This window comes from Oncorhynchus kisutch, unplaced genomic scaffold (genome assembly GCF_002021735.2).
Source record: "Oncorhynchus kisutch isolate 150728-3 unplaced genomic scaffold, Okis_V2 scaffold3334, whole genome shotgun sequence".
Classification (NCBI taxonomy): domain Eukaryota; kingdom Metazoa; phylum Chordata; class Actinopteri; order Salmoniformes; family Salmonidae; genus Oncorhynchus; species Oncorhynchus kisutch.
This window is the reverse complement of record NW_022265279.1, coordinates 490,427-515,318: the sequence shown is the minus strand read 5'-3', so window position 1 is coordinate 515,318 and position 24,892 is coordinate 490,427. Positions and strand designations below refer to the sequence as shown.

Genomic DNA, 24,892 nt, shown 5'->3' with positions numbered 1-24,892 from the left:
TTCCATTTTATTACCTTCTGATTCCGAGATTCCTCCAACCAAGATTTTGGGGAAACCAGGGAATTTATTTGCAACCCCAGTCCAAGCACACCAAGACAGTCGTGATGAGGGCACAACAAAAACCTATTTCCCCTCAGGAGACTGAAAAGACAGATCACTGGGGCCGAGCTTCCTGTCATCCAGGACCTCTATACAGGCGGTGTCAGTGGAAGGCCCTAAAAATGGTCAAAGACTACAGCCACCCTAGTCATAGACTGTTCTCTCTGCTACTGCACGGCAAGCAGTACCGGAGCGCCAAGTCTAGGTCCAAAAGGAATCTAAACAGCTTCTACCCCCAAGACATAGGACTCCTGAACATCTAATGAAATAGCTACCCAGACTATTTGCACTGCCCCCCCCCTCCCCTTTTTCACGTTGCTGGTACTCTGATATTATCTATGCATAGTCACTTTAATAACTCTACCTACATGTACATATTACCTGGACTAACCGGTGCCCCCACACATTGACTCGGTACCCCTCTGTATATAGTCTCGTTATTGTTATTTTACTGCTCCTCTTTAAATTACCTTCAGACAAAGTGGCGTAAATAGAAACCACTTCCATTTGAGGACACAAATGTTGACCCATACAGATTGCAACAAAAAAATGGGAAGAGATTTTCGCCAATTCAACGTGGTTTATGAACTGGTACAAAAAAATACATTTGATTCAACACTTCGAGTTCTTCAATTTAAATTATATAAAATTCTCCGCAAAAAAAGAAACGTCCCTTTTTCAGGACCCTGTCTTTCAAAGATCATTGTAATTTGGATTTTTACAAATTAAGATCCAGAAGTTAAGGGTTTAAACACTGTTTCCCATGCTTGTTCAATGAACCATAAACAATGAATGAACATGCACCTGTGGAACGGTCATTAAGACACTAACAGCTTACAGGCAATTAAGGTCACAGTTATTAAAACTTAGGACACTACAGAGGCCTTTCTACTGACTCTGGAAAAACACCAAAGGAAAGATGCCCAGGGTCCCTGCTCATCTGCGTGAACATGCCTTAGGCATGCTGCAAGGAGGCATGAGGACTGCAGCTGTGGCCAGGAGACAGGATGGACAGCTGATCGTCTTCATAGTGGCTGACCACGTGTAACAACACCTGAACAGGATCAGTACATCCGAACATCACACCTGCGGGACAGGCACAGGATGGCAAGGACCATCCTGTGAGGATGGCAAGGACCATTGCCCCCAGAAATGTCTGGGAACTTGCAGGTGCCTTGGTGGAAGAGTGGGGTAACATCTCACAGCAAGAACTAGCAAATCTGGTGCAATCCATGAGGAGGAGATCCACTGCAGAACTTAATGCAGCTGGTGGCCACACCAGATACTGACTGTTACTTTTGATTAAGACCCCCCCCCTTTGTTCAGGGACACAATATTCAATTTCTGTTAGTCACATGTCTGTGGAACTTGTTCAGTTTATGTCTCAATTGTTGAATCTTGTTGTGTTCATACAAATAGTTACACGTTAACTTTTCTGAAAATAAATGCAGTTGACAGTGAGAGGACATTTGTATGGGGCTGAGTTTATATGGGGCTTACAACAATCGCAGCTCTGTAGATTTTGCCTCGAAGAGACAGAATCACTAGATCATTTATTCTGGTATTGCCCCTATGCAGCTTGTTTCTAGTCACAGGTTCAGGAATGGTTAAAGAAGTAAAAATAAATCACAACGTGCACTTAAAGTTCATGTAGAAAATAGCACAAATAAAAACTACAAATACTTTCATGAGTAGGTGTGTCCAAACGTTGACTGGTACTAATAAAAATATCATTTCTATTTATTTTTGGGGGAGGGTTTCGAAACTTCTCCCACGACCCTGCGTGGACATGCACCTGGCCATGCTGCTGCTCCAGTTTCAACTTCCACCTGACTGTGCTGCTGCTCCAGTTTCAACTGTTCTGCCTTATTATTATTCGACCATGCTGGTCATTTATGAACATTTGAACATCTTGGCCATGTTCTGTTATAATCTCCACCCGGCACAGCCAGAAGAGGACTGGCCACCCCACATAGCCTGGTTCCTCTCTAGGTTTCTTCCTAGGTTTTGTGCTTTCTAGGGAGTTTTTCCTAGCCACCGTGCTTCTACACCTGCATTGCGTGCTGTTTGGGGTTTTAGGCTGGGTTTATGTACAGCACTTTGAGATATCAGCTGATGTACGAAGGGCTATATAAATAAATTTGATTTGATTTGATTTGACCCCATTTTCATATCAGGTGACCCCACATGGGGCCGTGACTCCTAGTTTGAGAACCCCTACGCTAGAGTTTGGACAGTGGCGGGAGATCTAGGAGTTCCAGAGTCTAGTTGAAGTGTGAACTGTGAGTTGGTTGACTGGTTCCTCTGGGGACAGGCAGCACGGTGCTGGTTTCTCTCTGTATGTCATTATCTGCTGTGTCATCTCCCTGGACTGTGGGAACTTACCTGAGGTCATCACTTTCTACCTGCTGGAAACAGTCTGTCATGCTACCTGTCACCTCTACATCAGGGGAGAGAAGGCAGAGAGAGGCCTTACAGCACAGCACTCAGAGGCCAGGTAGAGAGAGAGAAGGAGTGAAGATGGGGTCAGAGAAGGGGTGGTACACTATATATACTGGCAGTGGGATGGCATGGCTCTGGTCCAAACCCTTTGGTCCAAAGTACTGCAGCATTTGGGACTGGGCCAGGGGCCCAGACATGGCAGAGGGGGTCAGGAACACCATTTGGGACTGGGCCAGGGGACCAGACATGGCAGAGGGGGTCAGGAACACCATTTGGAACTGGGCCAGGGGACCAGACATGGCAGAAGGGGTCAGGAACACCATTTGGGACTGGGCCAGGGGACCAGACATGGCAGAAGGGGTCAGGAACACCATTTGGGACTGAGCCAGGGGACCAGACATGGCAGTGGATGGCAGGAACAGGCTCTTCCACAACACCAAGACTGTCACACACACACACAGTCAGAGTAGCACTGCTGCTGTCATGAAGCCTGGGGGATGGCACAGGCTGTACCCACACCCCCTCCACCCAACACAAACACACCAAATAATGCTGCGGAGCAGGGTACTGCCCAGGGAAAGGAGGGTAAAGGGCATCCGTCTAGACATGGTGATGTGACAACACCAGAGAGACGGAGGAGACCAGTCAGTCAGCTACAGATAACAATCTTTACTTTAAGAGCCAACTGCCGAGCTGTTTCTAATGACAACTACTATTCTACTGCCAAGCTGTTTCTAATGACAACTACTATTCTACTGCCGAGCTGTTTCTAATGACAACTACTATTCTACTGCCGAGCTGTTTCTAATGACAACTACTATTCTACTGCCGAGCTGTTTCTAATGACAACTACTGCCGAGCTGTTTCTAATGACAACTACTATTCTACTGCCGAGCTGTTTCTAATGACAACTACTATTCTACTGCCGAGCTGTTTCTAATGACAACTACTGCCGAGCTGTTTCTAATGACAACTACTATTCTACTGCCGAGCTGTTTCTAATGACAACTACTATTCTACTGCCGAGCTGTTTCTAATGACAACTACTGCCGAGCTGTTTCTAATGACAACTACTGCCAAGCTGTTTCTAATGACAACTACTATTCTACTGCCAAGCTGTGTCTAATGACAACTACTGCCGAGCTGTTTCTAATGACAACTACTATTCTACTGCCAAGCTGTGTCTAATGACAACTACTGCCGAGCTGTTTCTAATGACAACTACTATTCTACTGCCAAGCTGTGTCTAATGACAACTACTGCCGAGCTGTTTCTAATGACAACTACTATTCTACTGCCAAGCTGTGTCTAATGACAACTACTGCCGAGCTGTTTCTAATGACAACTACTATTCTACTGCCAAGCTGTGTCTAATGACAACTACTGCCGAGCTGTTTCTAATGACAACTACTATTCTACTGCCAAGCTGTGTCTAATGACAACTACTATTCTACTGCCGAGCTGTTTCTAATGACAACTACTATTCTACTGCCAAGCTGTGTCTAATGACAACTACTGCCGAGCTGTTTCTAATGACAACTACTATTCTACTGCCGAGCTGTTTCTAATGACAACTACTATTCTACTGCCGAGCTGTTTCTAATGACAACTACTATTCTACTGCCAAGCTGTTTCTAATGACAACTACTATTCTACTGCCGAGCTGTTTCTAATGACAACTACTATTCTACTGCCGAGCTGTTTCTAATGACAACTACTATTCTACTGCCAAGCTGTTTCTAATGACAACTACTATTCTACTGCCGAGCTGTTTCTAATGACAACTACTGCCAAGCTGTGTCTAATGACAACTACTATTCTACTGCCAAGCTGTGTCTAATGACAACTACTGCCGAGCTGTTTCTAATGACAACTACTAGCCTACTGCCAAGCTGTGTCTAATGACAACTACTAGCCTACTGCCAAGCTGTGTCTAATGACAACTACTGCCGAGCTGTTTCTAATGACATCTACTATTCTGCTGCCAACTTAATATGAACCTGTAGAGATCCACCTGGAGGTAAATACTATTCAAATATTGATATTATAATAATTACCATAAGATTCATAAGGACAACAGAATCTGAAGGTTGCCAATAAAGGTCCATTGTTCTGGCTACATGTTATGCTCTCTGGTCAAAGGTGAGGTTCAGTATAATTGGATAGCTGCTAAAAGTATCACTAGTTCTTTACCCCTCCCCAGTCAGACTAAACAAACACCACGGAGGCTAGTAGCACCGTCTAGTATCACCAGTCCTTTACCCCTCCCCAGACAGACACCAGAGGCTAGTAGCACCGTCTAGTATCACCAGTCCTTTACCCCTCCCCAGACAGACTAAACAAACACCACGGGGGCTAGTAGCACCATCTAGTATCACTAGTCCTTTACCCCTCCCCAGACAGACACCAGAGGCTAGTAGCACCGTCTAGTATCACCAGTCCTTTACCCTCCCCAGACAGACACCAGAGGCTAGTAGCACCATCTAGTATCACTAGTCCTTTACCCCTCCCCAGACAGACACCAGAGGCTATAGCACCATCTAGTATCACCAGTCCTTTACCCTCCCCAGACAGACTAAACAAACACCACAGAGGCTAGTAGCACCGGTCCTTTACCCCTCCCCAGACAGACACCAGAGGCTAGTAGCACCATCTAGTATCACCAGTCCTTTACCCTCCCCAGACAGACACCAGAGGCTAGTAGCACCAGTCCTTTACCCCTCCCCAGACAGACATGAGGCTAGTAGCACCGTCTATTTTGTCTGTAGAAACAGTGAAAGAGAGCCACAGAGAGCCAGAGTCAGTTAACGCCCTCCCAAACCAACCAGCTGACGCCCTCCCAAACCAACCAGGGGACGCCCTCCCAAACCAACCAGCGGACGCCCTCCCAAACCAACCAGCGGACGCCCTCCCAAACCAACCAGCGGACGCCCTCCCAAACCAACCAGCGGACGCCCTCCCAAACCAACCAGCGGACGCCCTCCCAAACCAACCAGCGGACGCCCTCCCAAACCAACCAGCTGACGCCCTCCCAAACCAACCAGCTGACGCCCTCCCAAACCAACCAGCTGACGCCCTCCCAAACCAACCAGCTGACGCCCTCCCAAACCAACCAGCTGACGCCCTCCCAAACCAACCAGCTGACGCCCTCCCAAACCAACCAGCTGACGCCCTCCCAAACCAACCAGCTGACGCCCTCCCAAACCAACCAGCTGACGCCCTCCCAAACCAACCAGCTGACGCCCTCCCAAACCAACCAGCTGACGCCCTCCCAAACCAACCAGCTGACGCCCTCCCAAACCAACCAGCTGACACCCAGATGCTCAGCATGCTCTGCTCAAACCTAATGGTATGGTCCTAAACCACGCAAACAACACTGGAAACTATGTAAAATATTTGTTTTCCAATCTCATCCTGGAATATACAAGGTCTGAGGTCATCTGTCTGAGACCTAAAGAGCAGGAGCCCAGTCTTCAAAGAAATTGGAAATACAGGCATTGACATTGTCGTGTCTTTGGCTATGCCGGATTAAGTGATATGAAATGCTATTCTATAAGATATTTTCTCTGTAATTAATATTACCTGATTGAGGTAATCATGTAAATGTAATTAACTAGAAAGTCGGGGCACCACAAAATAATATTTATAGAGCTGTTATCTTCCGAATAAACTCTTAAAGACCTAGTAATATTTTACATCAATAGCAGTCAATATAAATCGTCACCTTATTTCAGTCTCATCTGAAAGTTGTAAATTCTTCTTCATGAACCCTGGCTAACAAGTTGAATCAGCAATACAAAATTGGGTTTAATTATTTATTTACTAAATACCTAACTAATCACACAGAATTACATATACAAAGAATGAAATCATACCTGGGTAATGAGTGAGCAGCCCTAACTTATGAAAACCCACATCTCACATTTTAGAAGTTAAAATCACATTTTATCTCATCACGAATCATTTCATATTCAAACATTTAAATTGAACAACAATTCCATGTGAATCCGATAACTCTGATGTGTAGACTTTCCACTGTAGAGTTTATGTCATCTTATCAGTGATGAGAATGTCTCAGATGACAACTGAACTGACATCATATTCATTAAGTACCACTGCACATTGTCAATGGTTCGGATTACCAGAATATAGTTCATTTCCGCCCACATACTGATGTTCCCAGAATCTCTATGTTAACCAAGTTTTTTTTTAATGTAGCCTCAGTAGGTTAGAGAAGGAAAAAGGGGGGAAAGAGGTATTTATGACTGTCATAAACCTATCCCCCAGGCCAACGTCATGACAACTTCCTACAACAAACATGGTATAGAGGAGACAGACCCACTGGTTACCCGCTAGGTTACAGAGAGCTGGTAGTCCCATCCACCACACTACCAGGTGGGTGGTATAGAGGAGATGGACCCACTGGTTACCCGCTAGGTTACAGAGAGCTGGTAGTCCCATCCACCACACTACCAGGTGGGTGATATAGAGGAGATGGACCCACTGGTTACCCGCTAGGTTACAGAGAGCTGGTAGTCCCATCCACCAAACTACCAGGTGTGAAACATGGTATAGAGGAGATGGACCCACTGGTTGACCTCTAGGTTACAGAGAGCTGGTAGTCCCATCCACCATACTACCAGGTGGGTGGTATAGAGGAGATGGACCCACTGGTTGCCCTCTAGGTTACAGAGAGCTGGTAGTCCCATCCACCACACTACCAGGTGGGTGATATAGAGGAGATGGACCCACTGGTTACCCGCTAGGTTACAGAGAGCTGGTAGTCCCATCCACCAAACTACCAGGTGTGAAACATGGTATAGAGGAGATGGACCCACTGGTTGCCCTCTAGGTTACAGAGAGCTGGTAGTCCCATCCACCACACTACCAGGTGGGTGATATAGAGGAGATGGACCCACTGGTTACCCTCTAGGTTACAGAGAGCTGGTAGTCCCATCCACCATCCTACCAGGTGGGTGATATAGAGGAGATGGACCCACTGGTTGCCCTCTAGGATACAAAGAGCTGGTAGTCCCATCCACCAAACTACCAGGTGTGAAACAGGGAAGCGACTCAGTGCTCATTTGGTATAGAGCAGACCTAACTCACTCCATTAAATTAATCCAAACAGGAACATTACAGGAACATTAATAAGGAACTGACCTCAGAGAAAAATGTCCTGTATGCTACCTATATCCCCCACTAGAATCCCCATGCTTTAATGAAGACTGATTTCCCCCTCCAGGATGGAGAAGCTATCATTTCCAGGCCCAGGGACATGTACCAGTCTGTGGAGACCTAAATGCCAGAACTGGACAAGAACCTGACATCCTCAGCACACAGGGGGACAAGCACCTACCTGGATATGACAGCTTTCCCTCCCACATATGCCCCCCTAGACACAACTACGACAAAACAACCAACAAAAACAGGTCACAACTTCTGCAGTTCTGTCGCACGCTGGGTCTGTACATAGTCAATGGTAGGCTTCGAGGGGACTCCTATGGTAGGTAGACCTATAGCTCATCTCTTGGCAATAGTACTGTAGATTACTTTATCACTGACCTCAACCCAGAGTCTCTCAGAGCGTTCAGTCAGCCCACTAACACCCCTATCAGATCACAGCAAAATCACATCTACTTGAAAAGAGCAATACTCAATCATAAGGCGCCAAAGGAACTGAGTAACATTAAGAAATGCTATAGATGGAAGGAAAGTAGTGTGGAAACCTACCAAAAAAACAATTGGGCAACACATTCAATGCCTTTCAGACAACTTCCTGGACAAAAGGTTCCATTGCAATAGTAAGACGTAAACCTGTCAGTAGAAAAGCTAAACAGTATATTTGTTTCAGGAAGCTAGGTGTATGTCACACGTCTACACTTCACAGGAGAGGTATTTGAATGATTTATCAAAATGGGCAGAATGCCTTCTGGAACATATTAACTTTCATTTGCCTTAATAACAAACTTGACCCCATCTGTAAATACAAGTGTTAAATTATAAGCCTAGTTGGTTTAGCCATGGAAAAATACAGGAACCTTCCCACTATCCATGATTGGCTGACATAGCGAGATGAGTTTGGATTGGTCTGCCATGTAGCTTACTTCTGTCTATAGCATGAGCTGCTCAGTATGTGTAGATAATCCTTTCTAATCCCAACTTTGTCTTTTTTTAAGATCTCATGAAGAAGTGAAAAAGTGTTGCATCGCTGCCTTGAAGTAAAAATATCAACAAAGATCAATTGGAAAAGGTTGAGACAAACTACTTTCTAGAGGACGATGGTGCCATGCGGACTCTGAAAATGAATCAGACGATGTGGAAATCCCTTATTTAGGTAAAAACATTTCTCACTGAACCAGACAGTGTAGATTCTTCCCGATCACTTCCATCAGATGAAACGGCCATCAACAGTGTTGATCACGGAAGAAGTTGACCAAGTTTTGAAATCAGTGGAATGCCCAGTTGAAGCAGAGTGATGATTCCCAAATACAGGAGAGAGTGGTGAATATTTGTAGTTTGTAAGTAAAAACTTCCAGTCAACTTGTGCAATACATTAGGAGATAAAGTAGATCACATTCTGCATTTCACCTGTCACATCATGAAGCTTACCGTAGTTCCCCAGGACAGTTGAGCCAGTCACGTGTTTGTTTGTAAATACCCGGAGAAAGCGGTTGCAGGTGAGTGCAGCTGTGTATTGACCAGGGGTTGTGTTTTATACCGTGTATTGACCAGGGGTCGTGTTTTATACCGCGTATTGACCAGGGGTCGTGTTTTATACCGCGTATTGACCAGTCGTCCCCACCCTGGCTAGTCGTCCCCACCCTGGCTAGTCGTCCCCACCCTGGCTAGTCCTCCCCACCCTGGCTAGTCCTCCCCACCCTGGCTAGTCCTCCCCACCCTGGCTAGTCCTCCCCACCCTGGCTAGTCCTCCCCACCCTGGCTAGTCCTCCCCACCCTGGCTAGTCCTCCCCACCCTGGCTAGTCCTCCCCACCCTGGCTAGTCGTCCCCACCCTGGCTAGTCGTCCACTTCCTCTACTTACTCTCTTAGAGACTTACCCAGAAAGACTCAACTGTAATTGCTGCCAAAGGTGATTTGAACATGGGTGTGAATCCTTTAATTGAGATATTTCTGTATTATTTCATATTCAATACATTTGCAACTATTTCTAAAAACATGTTTTCACTGTCACTGTGTGTAGACAGGTAAACACTTTATTTTAAATCTATTTTGAATTCAGGCTGTAACAACAAAATGTGGAATAAGTCGATGGGTTATGAATACCTTCTGAAGACTCTGTATCTGGCTGTGACCTCCCTTCTCTCCCCCCTCTCTGAGAGGAAATATTGTGAATATTTCAGATGGTTCCCGGCAGTTCTATATCCAACAGACAAAACACTGGTCTATAGACATCGTGTGCCAGAAATAATACGATGAGGCAAAGCTAGACGAGCAGACAGACAGTGGTGACATCAGGTCAGTATTTTTTGGCATGTGAAATGTAAACAGCAGTTTAAAGAAAGCTACAAGTGGTTGTTGGATGGGAGGGAGGTGAGGCAGCGTAGCGGAATAGAGATGAGAGGTCAGACTGTGTGTGTGTGTGTGTGTGTGTGTGTGTGTGTGTGTGTGTGTGTGTGTGTGTGTGTGTGTGTGTGTGGGGCACGGTATACAAAAAGGTCCATAATTTTATTCTAAAAAGCGGTTCAGTACTCCTTTAGAGGATCGAGTCTGTATCGGCGATGGGATGGATGGGCATTTGAAATCATTTCACTATTCGAACAACATCATGAAATCTTTTCAGATATCCGGGTTCGTCGAAGTACATGCAAACAAAATAAAACTGTTTAACCTTGAGAACTGGCTTGCTGTGCAGCCGCGAGACTTGGGAACTGGCTTGCTGTGCAGCCGCGAGACTTGGGAACTGGCTTGCTGTGCAGCCGCGAGACTTGGGAACTGGCTTGCTATGCAGCCGCGAGGGAGAAAGAGAGAGAAGCTACCGATTGGTCCATCAATAAGAACAAACGTCTGAAGCCCATTAAGGCTATTACGGTATGTATTTATGGGTTCACAGCAGAAGGCTACTACTGTATGTATTAATGGGTTCACAGCAGAAAGACTACTACTGTATGTATTTATGGGTTCACAGCAGAAAGACTACTACTGTATGTATTTATGGGTTCACAGCAGAAAGACTACATTCAAAGTGTGCTGTCAGTATATCCTTGTGTAGTAATGTTACATACATCATTTCATTTAGACAAAGCCTTTTCACTGTTAAAATAAGCATGAGATTTTTTTCCTTTAAAAAAAATAGATACTCTCACAAGTATTTGAATACTAACGTCCGTTTGGATATTTGAATACTGTACGAACCGTGCCCATCCCTAATCAGCCCCTTTATAGTAGGATGAGCCTTGTCCACTTCCTAGTCCACTTCCTAATTCACTGCTACAGCTGTCTGGCCTGCATTAGCTCCCCTCTCATGCTGCACACAAGTTAACACACTTAAATAACACAACACTGCATGTGGAAATGTTGAACTTTTCACAAAACAAAGTCCTTTATCTCCCTCACCCCCACCTCTTGTCTGGTTTCCACTAGATTCCACAGCCACAAAGTCAGATTCCACAGCCACAAAGTCTGATTCCACAGCCACAAAGTCAGATTCCACAGCCACAAAGTCAGATTCCACAGCCACAAAGCCAGATTCCACAGCCACAAAGCCAGATTCCACAGCCACAAAGTCAGATTCCACAGCCACAAAGTCAGATTCCACAGCCACATTCTGCCTCGCGAAAGACGCCATTAATTTCTTAAAGAGACAGCGCGCACATTTATAAAAAAAGAAGCTCCTTGAATTGAATTGATTGCTTTTTCTATGCTCCTGCTCTCCCTCTGTTTCCGATTCAACTAGATGTTTGCTCCCTGCAGTGGCGCCGAGGTGTCAAGTGGATGGGATCACTTCATTAGTTACTGTGTCCACAGAGAGGAAGCTTTCCTCCTCACACCGACACTACAGACACGACAGCGAGTCTAGCAGGAGTGGGAACTATGGACGGGATTCTTCAATTAAGTGTTTGTCATTTAACGAGAAACATCTTAGTTAGATGTAAAATTGCAAGACTAAGACCTGAGGCAGTGTTACTGGCTGTTGTTGCTACAGCGTCTCGAGAGGGGCAAACCGTAATATTGCCACCATCTGTTTTTTCAAGCCAAGCTCTTTTAAAGGAGTAGACAAGCAGACGCTGGTTTGGCTGCTAGGAGCAGTAGAACCTAGTCTGAGGGTACCTTTAGGCTCCTGTCAGGAGAAGACAAGCAGACGCTGGTTTGGCTGCTAGCAGCAGTAGAACCTAGTCTGAGGGTACCTTTAGGCTCCTGTCAGGAGAAGACAAGCAGACGCTGGTTTGGCTGCTAGGAGCAGTAGAACCTAGTCTGAGGGTACCTTTAGGCTCCTGTTAGGAGAAGACAAGCAGACGCTGGTTTGGCTGCTAGGAGCAGTAGAACCTAGTCTGAGGGTACCTTTAAGCTCCTGTTAGGAGAAGACAAGCAGACGCTGGTTTGACTGCTAGGAGCAGTAGAACCTAGTCTGAGGGTACCTTTAGGCTCCTGTCAGGAGAAGACAAGAAGACGCTGGTTTGGCTGCTAGCGGCAGTAGAACCTAGTCTGAGGGTATCTTTAGGCTCCTGTTAGGAGAAGACAAGCAGACGCTGGTTTGGCTGCTAGGAGCAGTAGAACCTAGTCTGAGGGTACCTTTAGGCTCATGACAGGTTGCAGTTAGCTGGAGGACAGACACCCTGTCAGGCAGGCCGTGGTTTGTTTAGTGGATGCAGGGATGGAGTTGAGAAGTGACTAGTTTAAGTTGTTTTTCCTACCTTGTCAGGACATTGTTGTAAATTGTTAGGACATTGGCAGAACAGAGCGGGTGTCTGTGATAGGGCGGCAGAACAGAGCGGGTGACTGTGCTAGGGCGGCAGAACAGAGCGGGTGACTGTGATAGGGCGGCAGAACAGAGCGGGTGACTGTGATAGGGCGGCAGAACAGAGCGGGTGACTGTGATAGGGCGGCAGAACAGAGCGGGTGACTGTGATAGGGCGGCAGAACAGAGCGGGTGACTGTGCTAGGGCGGCAGAACAGAGCGGGTGACTGTGATAGGGCGGCAGAACAGAGCGGGTGTCTGTGATAGGGCGGCAGAACAGAGCGGGTGTCTGTGATAGGGCGGCAGAACAGAGCGGGTGACTGTGATAGGGCGGCAGAACAGAGCGGGTGACTGGAAGACAGTAACAGCCTACCAGTAGTTATGTGAGAGAGAGACATAAGGGGAGAAAGAGGCTTGTTTCCAATACTACTTTGGTGCCTGTAATTGATAATGGTGATATCTTGTACTTTATGCCTGTGGTGTCATATCATATTACATATGAGATTCGTTACGAACTCCAAAGCTCTCACACATCACCTTCTACATGGGAGTGGCCTTCCTTACCTCCTCAGAGGTTAAATCATTGGTATCTTTTTATTTGTAAGGCCATATTGAGACAGCTCCCATTTTACTAGTGGAACTAAACAGCAATATATAAACACAACATGTAAAGTGTTGGTCCCATGTGTCACGAGCTGAAATAAAAGATCACAGAAATGTTCCATACTCACAAAAAGCTTATTCTTCTCAAATTCTGTGCACAAATTTGTTTATATCCCTGTTAGTGAGCATTTTTCCTTTGCCAAGATAATCCATCCACCTGACAGGTGTGGCATATCAAGAAGCTGATTAAACAGCATGATCATTACACAGGTGCACCTTGCGCTGATGACCATAAAAGGCCACTCTAAAATGTGCAGTTTTGTCACACAACACAATGCCACAAATGTCTCAAGTTAAGGGAGCATTGCAATTGGCATGCTGACTGCAGGAATGTCCATCGGAGCAGTTGCCAGAGAATGTCATGTTAATTTCTCAACCATAAGGCAGTACATCCAACTGGCCTCTCAACCATAAGGCAGTACATCCAACTGGCCTCACAACCATAAGGCAGTACATCCAACTGGCCTCTCAACCATAAGGCAGTACATCCAACTGGCCTCTCAACCATAAGGCAGTACATCCAACTGGCCTCTCAACCATAAGGCAGTACATCCAACTGGCCTCTCAACCATAAGGCAGTACATCCAACTGGCCTCTCAACCATAAGGCAGTACATCCAACTGGCCTCTCAACCATAAGGCAGTACATCCAACTGGCCTCTCAACCATAAGGCAGTACATCCAACTGGCCTCTCAACCATAAGGCAGTACATCCAACTGGCCTCTCAACCATAAGGCAGTACATCCAACTGGCCTCTCAACCATAAGGCAGTACATCCAACTGGCCTCTCAACCATAAGGCAGTACATCCAACTGGCCTCTCAACCATAAGGCAGTACATCCAACTGGCCTCTCAACCATAAGGCAGTACATCCAACTGGCCTCTCAACCATAAGGCAGTACATCCAACTGGCCTCTCAACCATAAGGCAGTACATCCAACTGGCCTCACAACCATAAGGCAGTACATCCAACTGGCCTCTCAACCACAGACCATGTGACCACACCAGCCCAGGACCTCCACATCTGGCCTTACAACCACAGATCATGTGACCACGCCAGCCCAGGACCTTCTCATCTGGTCTCACAACCACAGACCATGTGATCACGCCAGCCCAGGACCTTCTCATCTGGCCTCACAACCACAGACCATGTGACCACGCCAGCCCAGGACCTTCTCATCTGGCCTCACAACCACAGACCATGTGACCACGCCAGCCCAGGACCTTCTCATCTGGCCTCACAACCACAGACCATGTGACCACGCCAGCCCAGGACCTTCTCATCTGGCCTCACAACCACAGACCATGTGACCACGCCAGCCCAGGACCTCCACATCTGGCCTCACAACCACAGACCATGTGACCACGCCAGCCCAGGACCTCCACATCTGGCCTCACAACCACAGACCATGTGACCACGCCAGCCCAGGACCTCCACACCTTCTCATCTTATTCACCTGAGACCAGCCACCCAGACTGCTAATGAAACTCTGGGTTTGCACAACTGAAAAACCTCTGCACAAACTGTCAAAAACAGTCTCAGGGAAGCTCATCTGCGTGCTCGTCGCCCTCACCAGGATCTTAACCTGACTACAGTTTGGCATCGTAACTAGTGACGCACCGATAAAACTCTTTGGCCGATATCGAGTTCTTCCTTGCCCAAGAAAAACTATACCGATGGAACGCCGGTTGGGTCTCTGCCTATGGAACGCCGGTTGGGTCTCTGCCTATGGAACGCCGGTTGGGTCTCTGCCTATGGAACGCCGGTTGGGTCTCTGCCTATGGAACGCCGGTTGGGTCTCTGCCTATGGAACGCCGGTTGGGTCTCTGCCTATGGAACGCCGGTTGGGTCTCTGCCTATGGAACGCCGGTTGGGTCTCTGCCTATGGAACGCCGGTTGGGTCTCTGCCTATGGAACGCCGGTTGGGTCTCTGCCTATGGAACGCCGGTTGGGTCTCTGCCTATGGAACGCCGGTTGGGTCTCTGCCTATGGAACGCCGGTTGGGTCTCTGCCTATGGAACGCCGGTTGGGTCTTTGCGTGTCAAAAAAGATACACGTCAAATAACACGACAGCCGTTTCAGTAGCAATCGTTACGTATAGCTAGGTGACTATATAGCTAGATGACTATATAGCTAGGTGTCATCATCTGAAATAACCCTAATTTATAAGACAGTTCTTATTTGATTAAACGGTGGTCGGACCCATCTATGGGAAGCTAGCCACAATAAGGATTAGCCACAACAGCGGACTTTGACGTTAGCCTTCAAAATAAAAGTATGTAATAATTCTTATTTGGATTAATTTGCATCACTGTTAATGACATTTCTATTTTGAAGGCAAACCGCAAATGCCACTATTGTGCCTAATCCATATTGTGACTAGCTTCACAACACATAACCCGGTCCGGTCGAGCCTCATTAGCCAGCTAGCTAGCTGGCTGCTTATAACTTTAGCTTTGGGCAACAGGGTTAAGAAGCTGGCTAGCAATTTATTTTCATGAACCGAAGTTCAATTTCAATAGGCAAACAACAAGTGGCAACCTAGCTAATACTTACAAGGATTCCTAAATCATTGCTAAAAATAATGAACATGACTGCGGTTTCAACTGGTCATTGTTTTCAGCCTGGTTGTATTGGTGCTAGCTAGGTACCCAGCTAAAGCTAGCTACCCCAGAAGTTGCGGTCGAACAAATTATGCTTTTTTGTACAGCTTTGACAGTGCTACTGTATCTTCTTTGACATGTAAAGACCCAAACGGAGTTCCATAGTATGTATGTCGTGAAGTTAATAGCAGTGAAGCTATTACTGTGTAACTCCGGTAGGGCAACATCTGAAAAATAGTGCACTTGGTAGTGTGTACCAGTGCTCGACCTGTCAGCGAAAGCCAACATCACCCACAACAGAGAACGGTTGATTGTCAAGGGCAATGAATTCCATTATCTTGGCTTTAATGGATTTCGCCTTTGAGTTGTCTTGCTGAAATGTTCTTACTCTTTGAAATAACTGCTCGTCTTATTGACTGCTCGATCCACACAGCAGACATTGTGGGCGGGGTTAGGAATGCTGTGTTGCAGGTGTAGGGTGACATGTTACGTGGCGTCATTACGTCATGTACCCATGTTATATAGGTATGCATGGTAGCTAACATCGGTTTTTAACATTGGCGTTAAACTAGACATTGACCGATACCAATGTTGGCATTTTTAGCAAATAATCGTCCGATTCCCATATGTTCACCGATATATAGTCGTAACAAACTTCAGGGGGCAAATGATCACCTTCGATGGCCACTGGAGAAGCTCTTCACGGATGAATCCTGGTTGTAACTGTACCTGGCAGTTGGCGTCGTGTGGGCAAGCCCCATGGTGGCGGTGGGGTTATGGCATAAGCTATGGACAACGAAACACAATTGCATTTAAATCGATGGCAAATTTAATGCACAGAGATACTGTGACGAGATCCTGAGGCCCATTTACGTGCCACACATCTGCAACAATCCCCTCATGTTTCAGTATTATAATGCACAGCCCCATGTCACAAGGGTCTGTACACAATTCCTGGAAGCTGAAAATGTCTGAATGGCCTGAATCCTCACCAGACACGTCACCCATTGAGCATGTTTGGGATGCTCTGGATCGACGTGTACAACAGCGTGTTCCAGTTCCCGCCAATATCCAGCAACTCAGCAGTCATTGAAGAGGAGTGGGACAACACAGGCCACGATCAACAGCCTGATCAACTCTATGTGAAGGAGATGTGTCGCGGTGCACGAGGCAAGCGGTGATCACACCAGATACTGACTGGTTTTCTGATCCACACCCCTATCTGTTTTAAACTGTTCTCTTTGACCAACAGATGCATATCTGTATTCCCAGTCCTGTGAAATCCATAGATTAGGACCTAATGAATTTATTACACTGATTTCCTTATGAACTGTAACTCAGTAGAATCTTTGAAATTATTGCATGTAGTGTTTATATTTTTTGATCAGTGTACATTGTCCAGCAGACAAATTAAAACGTATCCCCTGTGCTGACATGACTGTTCTGTTGACCCACTCGGCCCATACAGAGTGAGGTAAAAAAGCTATTCAGTTCTCTGCTTGGAACAAACTTCCAAAAGGTCCTGAAATGACAGGATCCCTTTCAATAAGATTAAACAATATGATAGAAAATTAAGTTGGGGGATGTCAATGTTTTGACCTCTAGTTGCACCACACTTTCCCAAACCATTTTCCTGTTAAATGTTTTCTGTGCTTGATGTTGCAACTGTGTCTTAAATTGCTGCTATTCTGGCCAGGACTCTCTTTATTAGAATCTCAAATGATACTAATCAAATAACAGTTAGATTTGATCGATAGAGAGGGGGGAGGGGGGAACCACCTGTTCCAATCGATCGATCAAGTTTATTTGCATTGTATTTTTCCATATATACACACACCCTATGTATTTTAATAAAATCACCTGCAAGCATTGAGCTTGTCTGATGCTTTAAGCTGATGGTTTGATGAAATAAGACAAATGCCTCAAGAGGGTGTCAGCGATCTAGATAGAGAAATTTAAAATAAATATATATTCAACTTTACCTGACCCAACTAGTCTCCTCCCGCTCCTGCTGGAATTTGCATATTCTGCCATTACTCGCCTGAAGTTGCCGGTAATAGGCTACACGAGGAGTCGGCAACCTTTCATGTTGAATGCCAATTTATCTTACCATTTCTACCGATCAGTGGGCGTGCCAGTTATGGTTTTCATATTACAATTGTGAAACATGTATTTAATTCATAATAACATCTTCCTCACTGTCATGTGGTTAATCAAAATTCTATACAAATCTGAATTAAAATGATACAAATCTAAAAGGTCATTTTATTGCCATGTCCAACTATGTCAAAATAGCCTTCATAAAGCCAACACATAAAAACATTGCATCCTGCATGTAGAAAATATACTGACACAAATGAATATCCTAGAAATCACATTGGTTACATATGGCCTGTCTGCAACCAACTTAAAACATTGTATCAACTATGAACTTGGGTCCGGCCCGAAGCTTGTGTTAGCGAACTTGCAACATGTATAAAATATTCTGGGCCCTCAGAGTTTCCGGTGTACCCGAGACGCAGCGATCAGGCCGGTTCCACCAAGCTACCACAATACTATCCTAGTGGACCCGAGATGCAGCGATCAGGCCGGTTCCACCAAGCTACCACAATACTATCCTAGTGGACCCGAGACGCAGCGATCAGGCCGGTTCCACCAAGCTACCACAATACTATCCTGGTGGACCCAAGACGCAGCGATCAGGCCGGTTCCACCAAGCTACCACAATACTATCCTAGTGGACCCGAGACGCAGCGATCAGGCCGGTTCCACCAAGCTACCACAATACTATCCTAGTGGACCCGAGATGCAGCGATCAGGCCGGTTCCACCAAGCTACCACAATACTATCCTAGTGGACCCGAGACGCAGCGATCAGGCCGGTTCCACCAAGCTACCACAATACTATCCTAGTGGACCCGAGACGCAGCGATCAGGCCGGTTCCACCAAGCTACCACAATACTATCCTAGTGGACCCGAGACGCAGCGATCAGGCCGGTTCCACCAAGCTACCACAATACTATCCTGGTGGACCCAAGACGCAGCGATCAGGCCGGTTCCACCAAGCTACCACAATACTATCCTAGTGGACCCGACACGCAGCGATCAGGTCGGTTCCACCAAGCTACCACAATACTATCCTAGTGGACCTGAGATGCAGCGATCAGGCCGGTTCCACCAAGCTACCACAATACTATCCTAGTGGACCCGAGACGCAGCGATCAGGCCGGTTCCACCAAGCTACCACAATACTATCCTAGTGGACCCGAGACGCAGCGATCAGGCCGGTTCCACCAAGCTACCACAATACTATCCTGGTGGACCCAAGACGCAGCGATCAGGCCGGTTCCACCAAGCTACCACAATACTATCCTAGTGGACCCAAGACGCAGCGATCAGGCCGGTTCCACCAAGCTACCACAATACTATCCTGGTGGACCCAAGACGCAGCGATCAGGCCGGTTCCACCAAGCTACCACAATACTATCCTAGTGGACCCAAGACGCAGCGATCAGGCCAGTTCCACCAAGCTACCACAATACTATCCTGGTGGACCCAAGACGCAGCGATCAGGCCGGTTCCACCAAGCTACCACAATACTATCCTGGTGGACCCAAGACGAAGCGTTGCCTCAGTGAACGGTCCTTGCTATCCAGGATCTTTGGGACGACCCTACCCAATTGAAATTGACATTTAAAATGGTTAAGGTTAGGTAAAGGTTAAGGTTTAGGATGGTGACGTCCCAAGGATCCCAGGATAGCACTAAACCTCAGTAAACAGTGTCAAGTACTTTCACACAGCTAGTTAGCCAGCTAGCAAACACACTTCCGTTCAGAAGTTTGGGGTCACTTACAAATGTCCTTGTTTTTGAAGGAAAAGCAAATTTGTCCATTAAAATAACCTCACATTGATCAGAAATACAGTGTAGACATTGTTAATGTTGTAAATGACTATTGTAGCTGGAAACGGATGATTTTTTATGGAATATCTACATATCAAATCAAATCAAATTTATTTATATAGCCCTTCGTACATCAGCTGATATCTCAAAGTGCTGTACAGAAACCCAGCCTAAAACCCCAAACAGCAAGCAATGCAGGTGTAGAAGCACGGCCATTAGGGTTCCAGTACATAGACGTACAGAGGCTCATTATCAGCAACCATCACTCCTGTGTTCCAATGGCACGTTGTGTTAGATAATCCAAGTTTATCATTTTAAAAGGCTAATTGATCATTAGAAAACCCTTTTGCAATTGTTAGCACAGCGGATAAACTGTTTGTCTGATTAAAGAAGCAACAAGTTGAGTATCCGGAGCATCAGCATTTGTGGGTTCGATTACAGGCTCAAAATGGCCAGAAACCAAGCACTTTCTTCTGAAACTCATCAGTCTATTCTTGTTCTGAGAAATGAAGGCTATTCCATGCGAGAAATTGCCAAGAAACTGAAGATATCGTACAACGCTGTGTACTACTCCCTTCACAAAACAGCGCAAACTGGCCCTAACCAGAATAGAATGTTCTCTGTTGTGTCTCGGTTTTTCCACATGGCATCTTGTAGTCTGGTTTTAGATATGCCATTAGGGTACTGAAGCAGACATCCTCTACCAGTGACAATGGCTGAATATCAACTGCAATCGTTTCTGTAATCAGCGCTGTGATTTTCTCCATTATCACACTGCTGTCAGCAACAGGTTGAGTCTCACGGTGCCTCTCTCATCACTGCCCCTGTACGGTCCCTGTAGCTCAGTTCCACCTCATCACCTTCTCATTTAACGTCTCAGTCCACATCTCTTCACTGCCCCTGTACGGTCCCTGTAGCTCAGTTCCACCTCATCACCTTCTCATTTAACGTCTCAGTCCACATCTCTTCACTGCCCCTGTACGGTCCCTGTAGCTCAGTTCCATCTCATCACCTTCTCATTGAACGTCTCAGTCCACATCTCATCACCTTCTCATTTAACGTCTCAGTCCACATCTCATCACCTTCTCATTGAACGTCTCAGAGTATTGTCACAACAGGCTTAGCTGCTGTCATTTCCAGTCTCACTCTGCCATTGTAGACGATGGCGTTCGGAGGGCATTATATCAAAGCATTTAAGAGATGCATATGTCCTCTGATTAACATTACAGCATTGTTGCATTTTATTTTTTAAATGTACCGTTTATTTAACCAGACAAGTCAGTTAAGAACAAACTGTCATTTACACTGACGACCTACGACCTGCATTAGGATGTTTATTTTCTCCTTTATGTCGATCGGGGCTTGATAGTTTTGTGATAACTGCACTGTGAATTACATTTTGTTACAATTACACCTCGTTTTTCATTTATGGATTTTTTTTTCCCCCGTAATTTTAAAGATCCCAATGTCTTATTAACGTTGACAGCCCTAATGGCCAGGGCCCATTTGTGCCAGGGCCCATTTGTGCCAGGGCCCATTTGTGCCAGGGCCCATTTGTGCCAGGGCCCGTTTCTGTCACTTCATTGAGCTGACAAGCTTCAATCTGCTCAGCACCCACCGTAGAAGCAGTAACAGTCAGTTCACTCTCCTCTCTGACTGGTGTACTGTCATTGGAGATGTGTTCAGGTATGCTCTACCACGCCAAGGCAAGATATGTTTACAGCCATGTAAAGTGCGCCCTCTTCAGGACAAATATAAATTATTGAGCATTTTCTCAGAAATCTTATAATCGGTCCTTATAAATCGGACGATAATATCAGCTTTATATAAACATACACATGGCAAGTTCCTCTCAAAAACGTCCCACTTAGCATGTTGAAATAAACAAGCAACAAGCCGTTTCACTAGAGAAAATATCGAGCTCATTGTGAACCAAACCATCAGCTAGCCACACTCATTCAAACAGAGGACGAGGATGGATTGAAACCCTGAGACTGTTCCTACCTTTCTGGCAGTGGTTAGAGGTCCAGCAGCGACAGTTGAAGTTGTCATTGAAGTTGGTCTTGATGCATCGACGGCTGTCCTCCATGATGCCTGGACACACGTCCCCACACTCCTTACTCTGTTTATTCCCCGCTATGAAGTTATTAAACTCAGCATCCATGATAAGAGACCAGTCAATAGAGTCCAGATAGCAGAGCTCAGGGTTCTTCTCGATCCGGATGGCTCCTCTAGTGATGTTCTGGAGGCTGTAGAGGCCGATGTCCTTCAGAGAAGTCATCTCAAAGATCACCAGGGCGTAATTATAAAAGAGATTTCTCCCTCGGATCACCGTGAGGTTAGGGAACAGGGTGGACAGGGAGTCCAGGCCCGAGACTCTGAATAAAAATTAAATCAAAACTTTGTTTAAAGTGCATTTAAAAAGCAGCAACACACTTCTACATGAAAACAACATAAAAGAGATAAAATAAAAACAAGCAGGAATTATCAAAAAGATGAATAAAATAATAGTGAAATCATTGAGAGGTGGAAGCTGTGTATCTGACCCGCTAACCTGAACAGCAGCAAGTAGTCAGTGATCATGGTGAGTTTGGGGAAGGAGAGCGAGCGGAACACTTCCTGGTTGAGGTTGTAGTTCTTGTCTCCTATTAGGAGAATCTGGAGGTAACCCTCGACGATCGTACAGTTCTCCAGGCGACGGAACTCACTGATGTCGTTACCAATGTCAATGCTGGGACCACAAACTGGAGAGAGAAAGACAATGGAAGAGACTTAAATGTACTTTTCAATTTCATCTAAAACCCAATAAAAGCCTTGTAGAGAGCTAGAGAAACAGACTTAGCCTAACATAATGGTTGCTTTCATGCAATGGGACGAGGGTTTGAAATCATTTCACTACTCTAATAATATCATGCATTTATCAGTTTTCCAGATATTGTTAATACATGTTAGGTAAAGGTAAAAGGTAAATAAATAAAAATGTTGTTTTTTACATAAGAGAAGGTTACTACTTAAGGCAACAAATGTAAGGAGAGCGGTTGGTCGGGATGAACGTATAATGCGAACGTCTAGCAACCCAGAGGTTGGTGGTTCGAATCTCATCACAGACAACTTTACAACTACTTACTGTGTTAGTTAACCCTTCCCCTAACCTGACTCATAACCAACGTTAGCCACATAGCTAACGCTAGCCACAACTAATTGGAATTCGTAACTTAAGACATTCAAGAAAATGGATAACATATTGTACTTTTTGCAAATGTGTAACATCATACGAAATGTAATTCGTTACTTCCACAAATGAATACGAAACGTAACACATTATACTAAACAGAAACTCGGTTTTCCAGAATAATAGGACATGTGGAGAGAGCAGGTTGTCCCTGTAGGTACATTACATTCAGCTAACAACGGTTGTCTAAAGGTAGAACAAGATCAACTATTGGGAGCAAAGAGGAGCATTAAGACAACGTAGCAAATATATATATATACAGTATTGCATTTATCAATTTAGTTAGCTAGTCGTTACCTGGAAAACGGTGATAAAACCACTTACTTTCTCCATGTGCGGGCCGAGGGCAGGTCGCGGAGACACACAGCAGCAGACCACAGAACAAGGTCAACGGATCCGTTTCTGTGCCAGACTTCATTCCGGTAAAAGAAACTTCCTCCCAGCGTCAGAAACAAACAACGGGAATGACCCCAATTAATTAATGCTCACAATATGGTCGCTTCTCAGGCCACACAAATAAAGGCCAAGAACGTGGACCAAAATGAACACGTCCCTGACTTGTATTCCTAAATGTTGACTTCTCGGTACCGTCGGTGTTAGTACCGTCAGTATCGGTACCGTCGGCAGCCAGCCGATGCGATCTCCCGGACTAACAGACGTCGTCTTCTCCTGTGTTGAGGAATGTCTGGAGTCCACTGCGGGGTGGGTTGAATCCAGCAGGAAAACAAGGCTGTCTGGTCTCTCTATCATATAATTACCCGTCGACGTCGGGTTGAGACAGACAACCTCCCAGGGATGTATGAAATGTTACAGAGAAACAGCCATGTCGAGCAGTTGACAATCCGCATCTTCCGACTCCATTTCTTCAAAACCAAAATGCCACTTTGTTCGCTTGAATGCGCTCTTCACCAGGCGGGGAGAAAGTCCTCCAACGTGGACGGGAGAGCAGGCTTGGTTCGGGGTTTGGTGGAGGTATACTTTAGTTAGCACATGAATGGGAAAAAGAGCCCTCCCGGAGTGAGACACATGAGGTTTGATCCAAAATATCCGTCAGGACGAAAAAGGATTCAACAACTGCAGCCCCCGGTGTCTCCCTCCTCCGTCTTCACCCGCCGCTCATACAGACACACTAACAACTGAATCCATTTTCAGCACGCAGAAACGGGATTATTTCAATATCGTCAGTGTTCGTTCAGATTCAGACCCTTGTAGTATCCATTAGAACCCGTTTTCTTGTCTCTTACAACGTCAGTCAGCGGCTCCGGTTGTGGGATCACGGCTCAGTGGGATGGATTCAGCGCTGTAAACAAGGCTGGATGTTTCTTTCAGCCACACACGGTAGACTGCTACGTCCTACTAGGCTGGAAGGAAAACCTGGACATAATCCAGGAGTGGCTTTGTTTTTCCTCTCACAGATGCTCACCAGCTTGGAGTCCTAAAAAACGGAAATGACTTACCTCTGGATTGTTCAGTCATTGCTATGGAGAAAGTTCATTGGGAAACAGAGTTTTGGGATAAACGTCAAAAGGAAGGTCTGAGGGTAACACAGGCTTAGGAGATATTATACGTATTTTTCTATGAGATAATATCATACCACTTTATATAATGTTTTCATACCCTATATTACTCATCTCATATGTATATACTGTACTCTATACCATCTACTGCATCTTGCCTATGCCGTTCGGCCATCGCTCATTCATATGTATATACTGTACTCTATACCATCTACTGCATCTTGCCTATGCCGTTCGGCCATCGCTCATCCATATGTATATACTGTACTCTATACCATCTACTGCATCTTGCCTATGCCGTTCGGCCATCGCTCATCCATATGTATATACTGTACTCTATACCATCTACTGCATCTTGCCTATGCCGTTCGGCCATCGCTCATCCATATGTATATACTGTACTCTATACCATCTACTGCATCTTGCCTATGCCGTTCGGCCATCGCTCATCCATATGTATATACTGTACTCTATACCATCTACTGCATCTTGCCTATGCCGTTCGGCCATCGCTCA

At 45.7% G+C, this 24,892-nt stretch overlaps 1 protein-coding gene across 1 annotated transcript in view; it reads right to left on the bottom strand.

The window, feature by feature from the left end:
• LOC109887123 (insulin-like growth factor 1 receptor) overlaps nt 1-24,236 on the bottom strand; it is a 29,840-nt gene extending 5,604 nt beyond the window's left edge. Inside the window, exons 1-3 of the mRNA XM_031820400.1 lie at nt 23,184-24,236; nt 22,182-22,371; nt 21,632-22,005 (exon numbers count right to left, since the gene is read on the bottom strand). Coding sequence (XP_031676260.1) covers nt 21,632-22,005; nt 22,182-22,371; nt 23,184-23,277 — 658 coding nt within the window. The 5' untranslated portion in view covers nt 23,278-24,236. The remainder of the gene's footprint in view (nt 1-21,631; nt 22,006-22,181; nt 22,372-23,183) is intronic.
• Nucleotides 24,237-24,892: the final 656 nt, after the last annotated feature.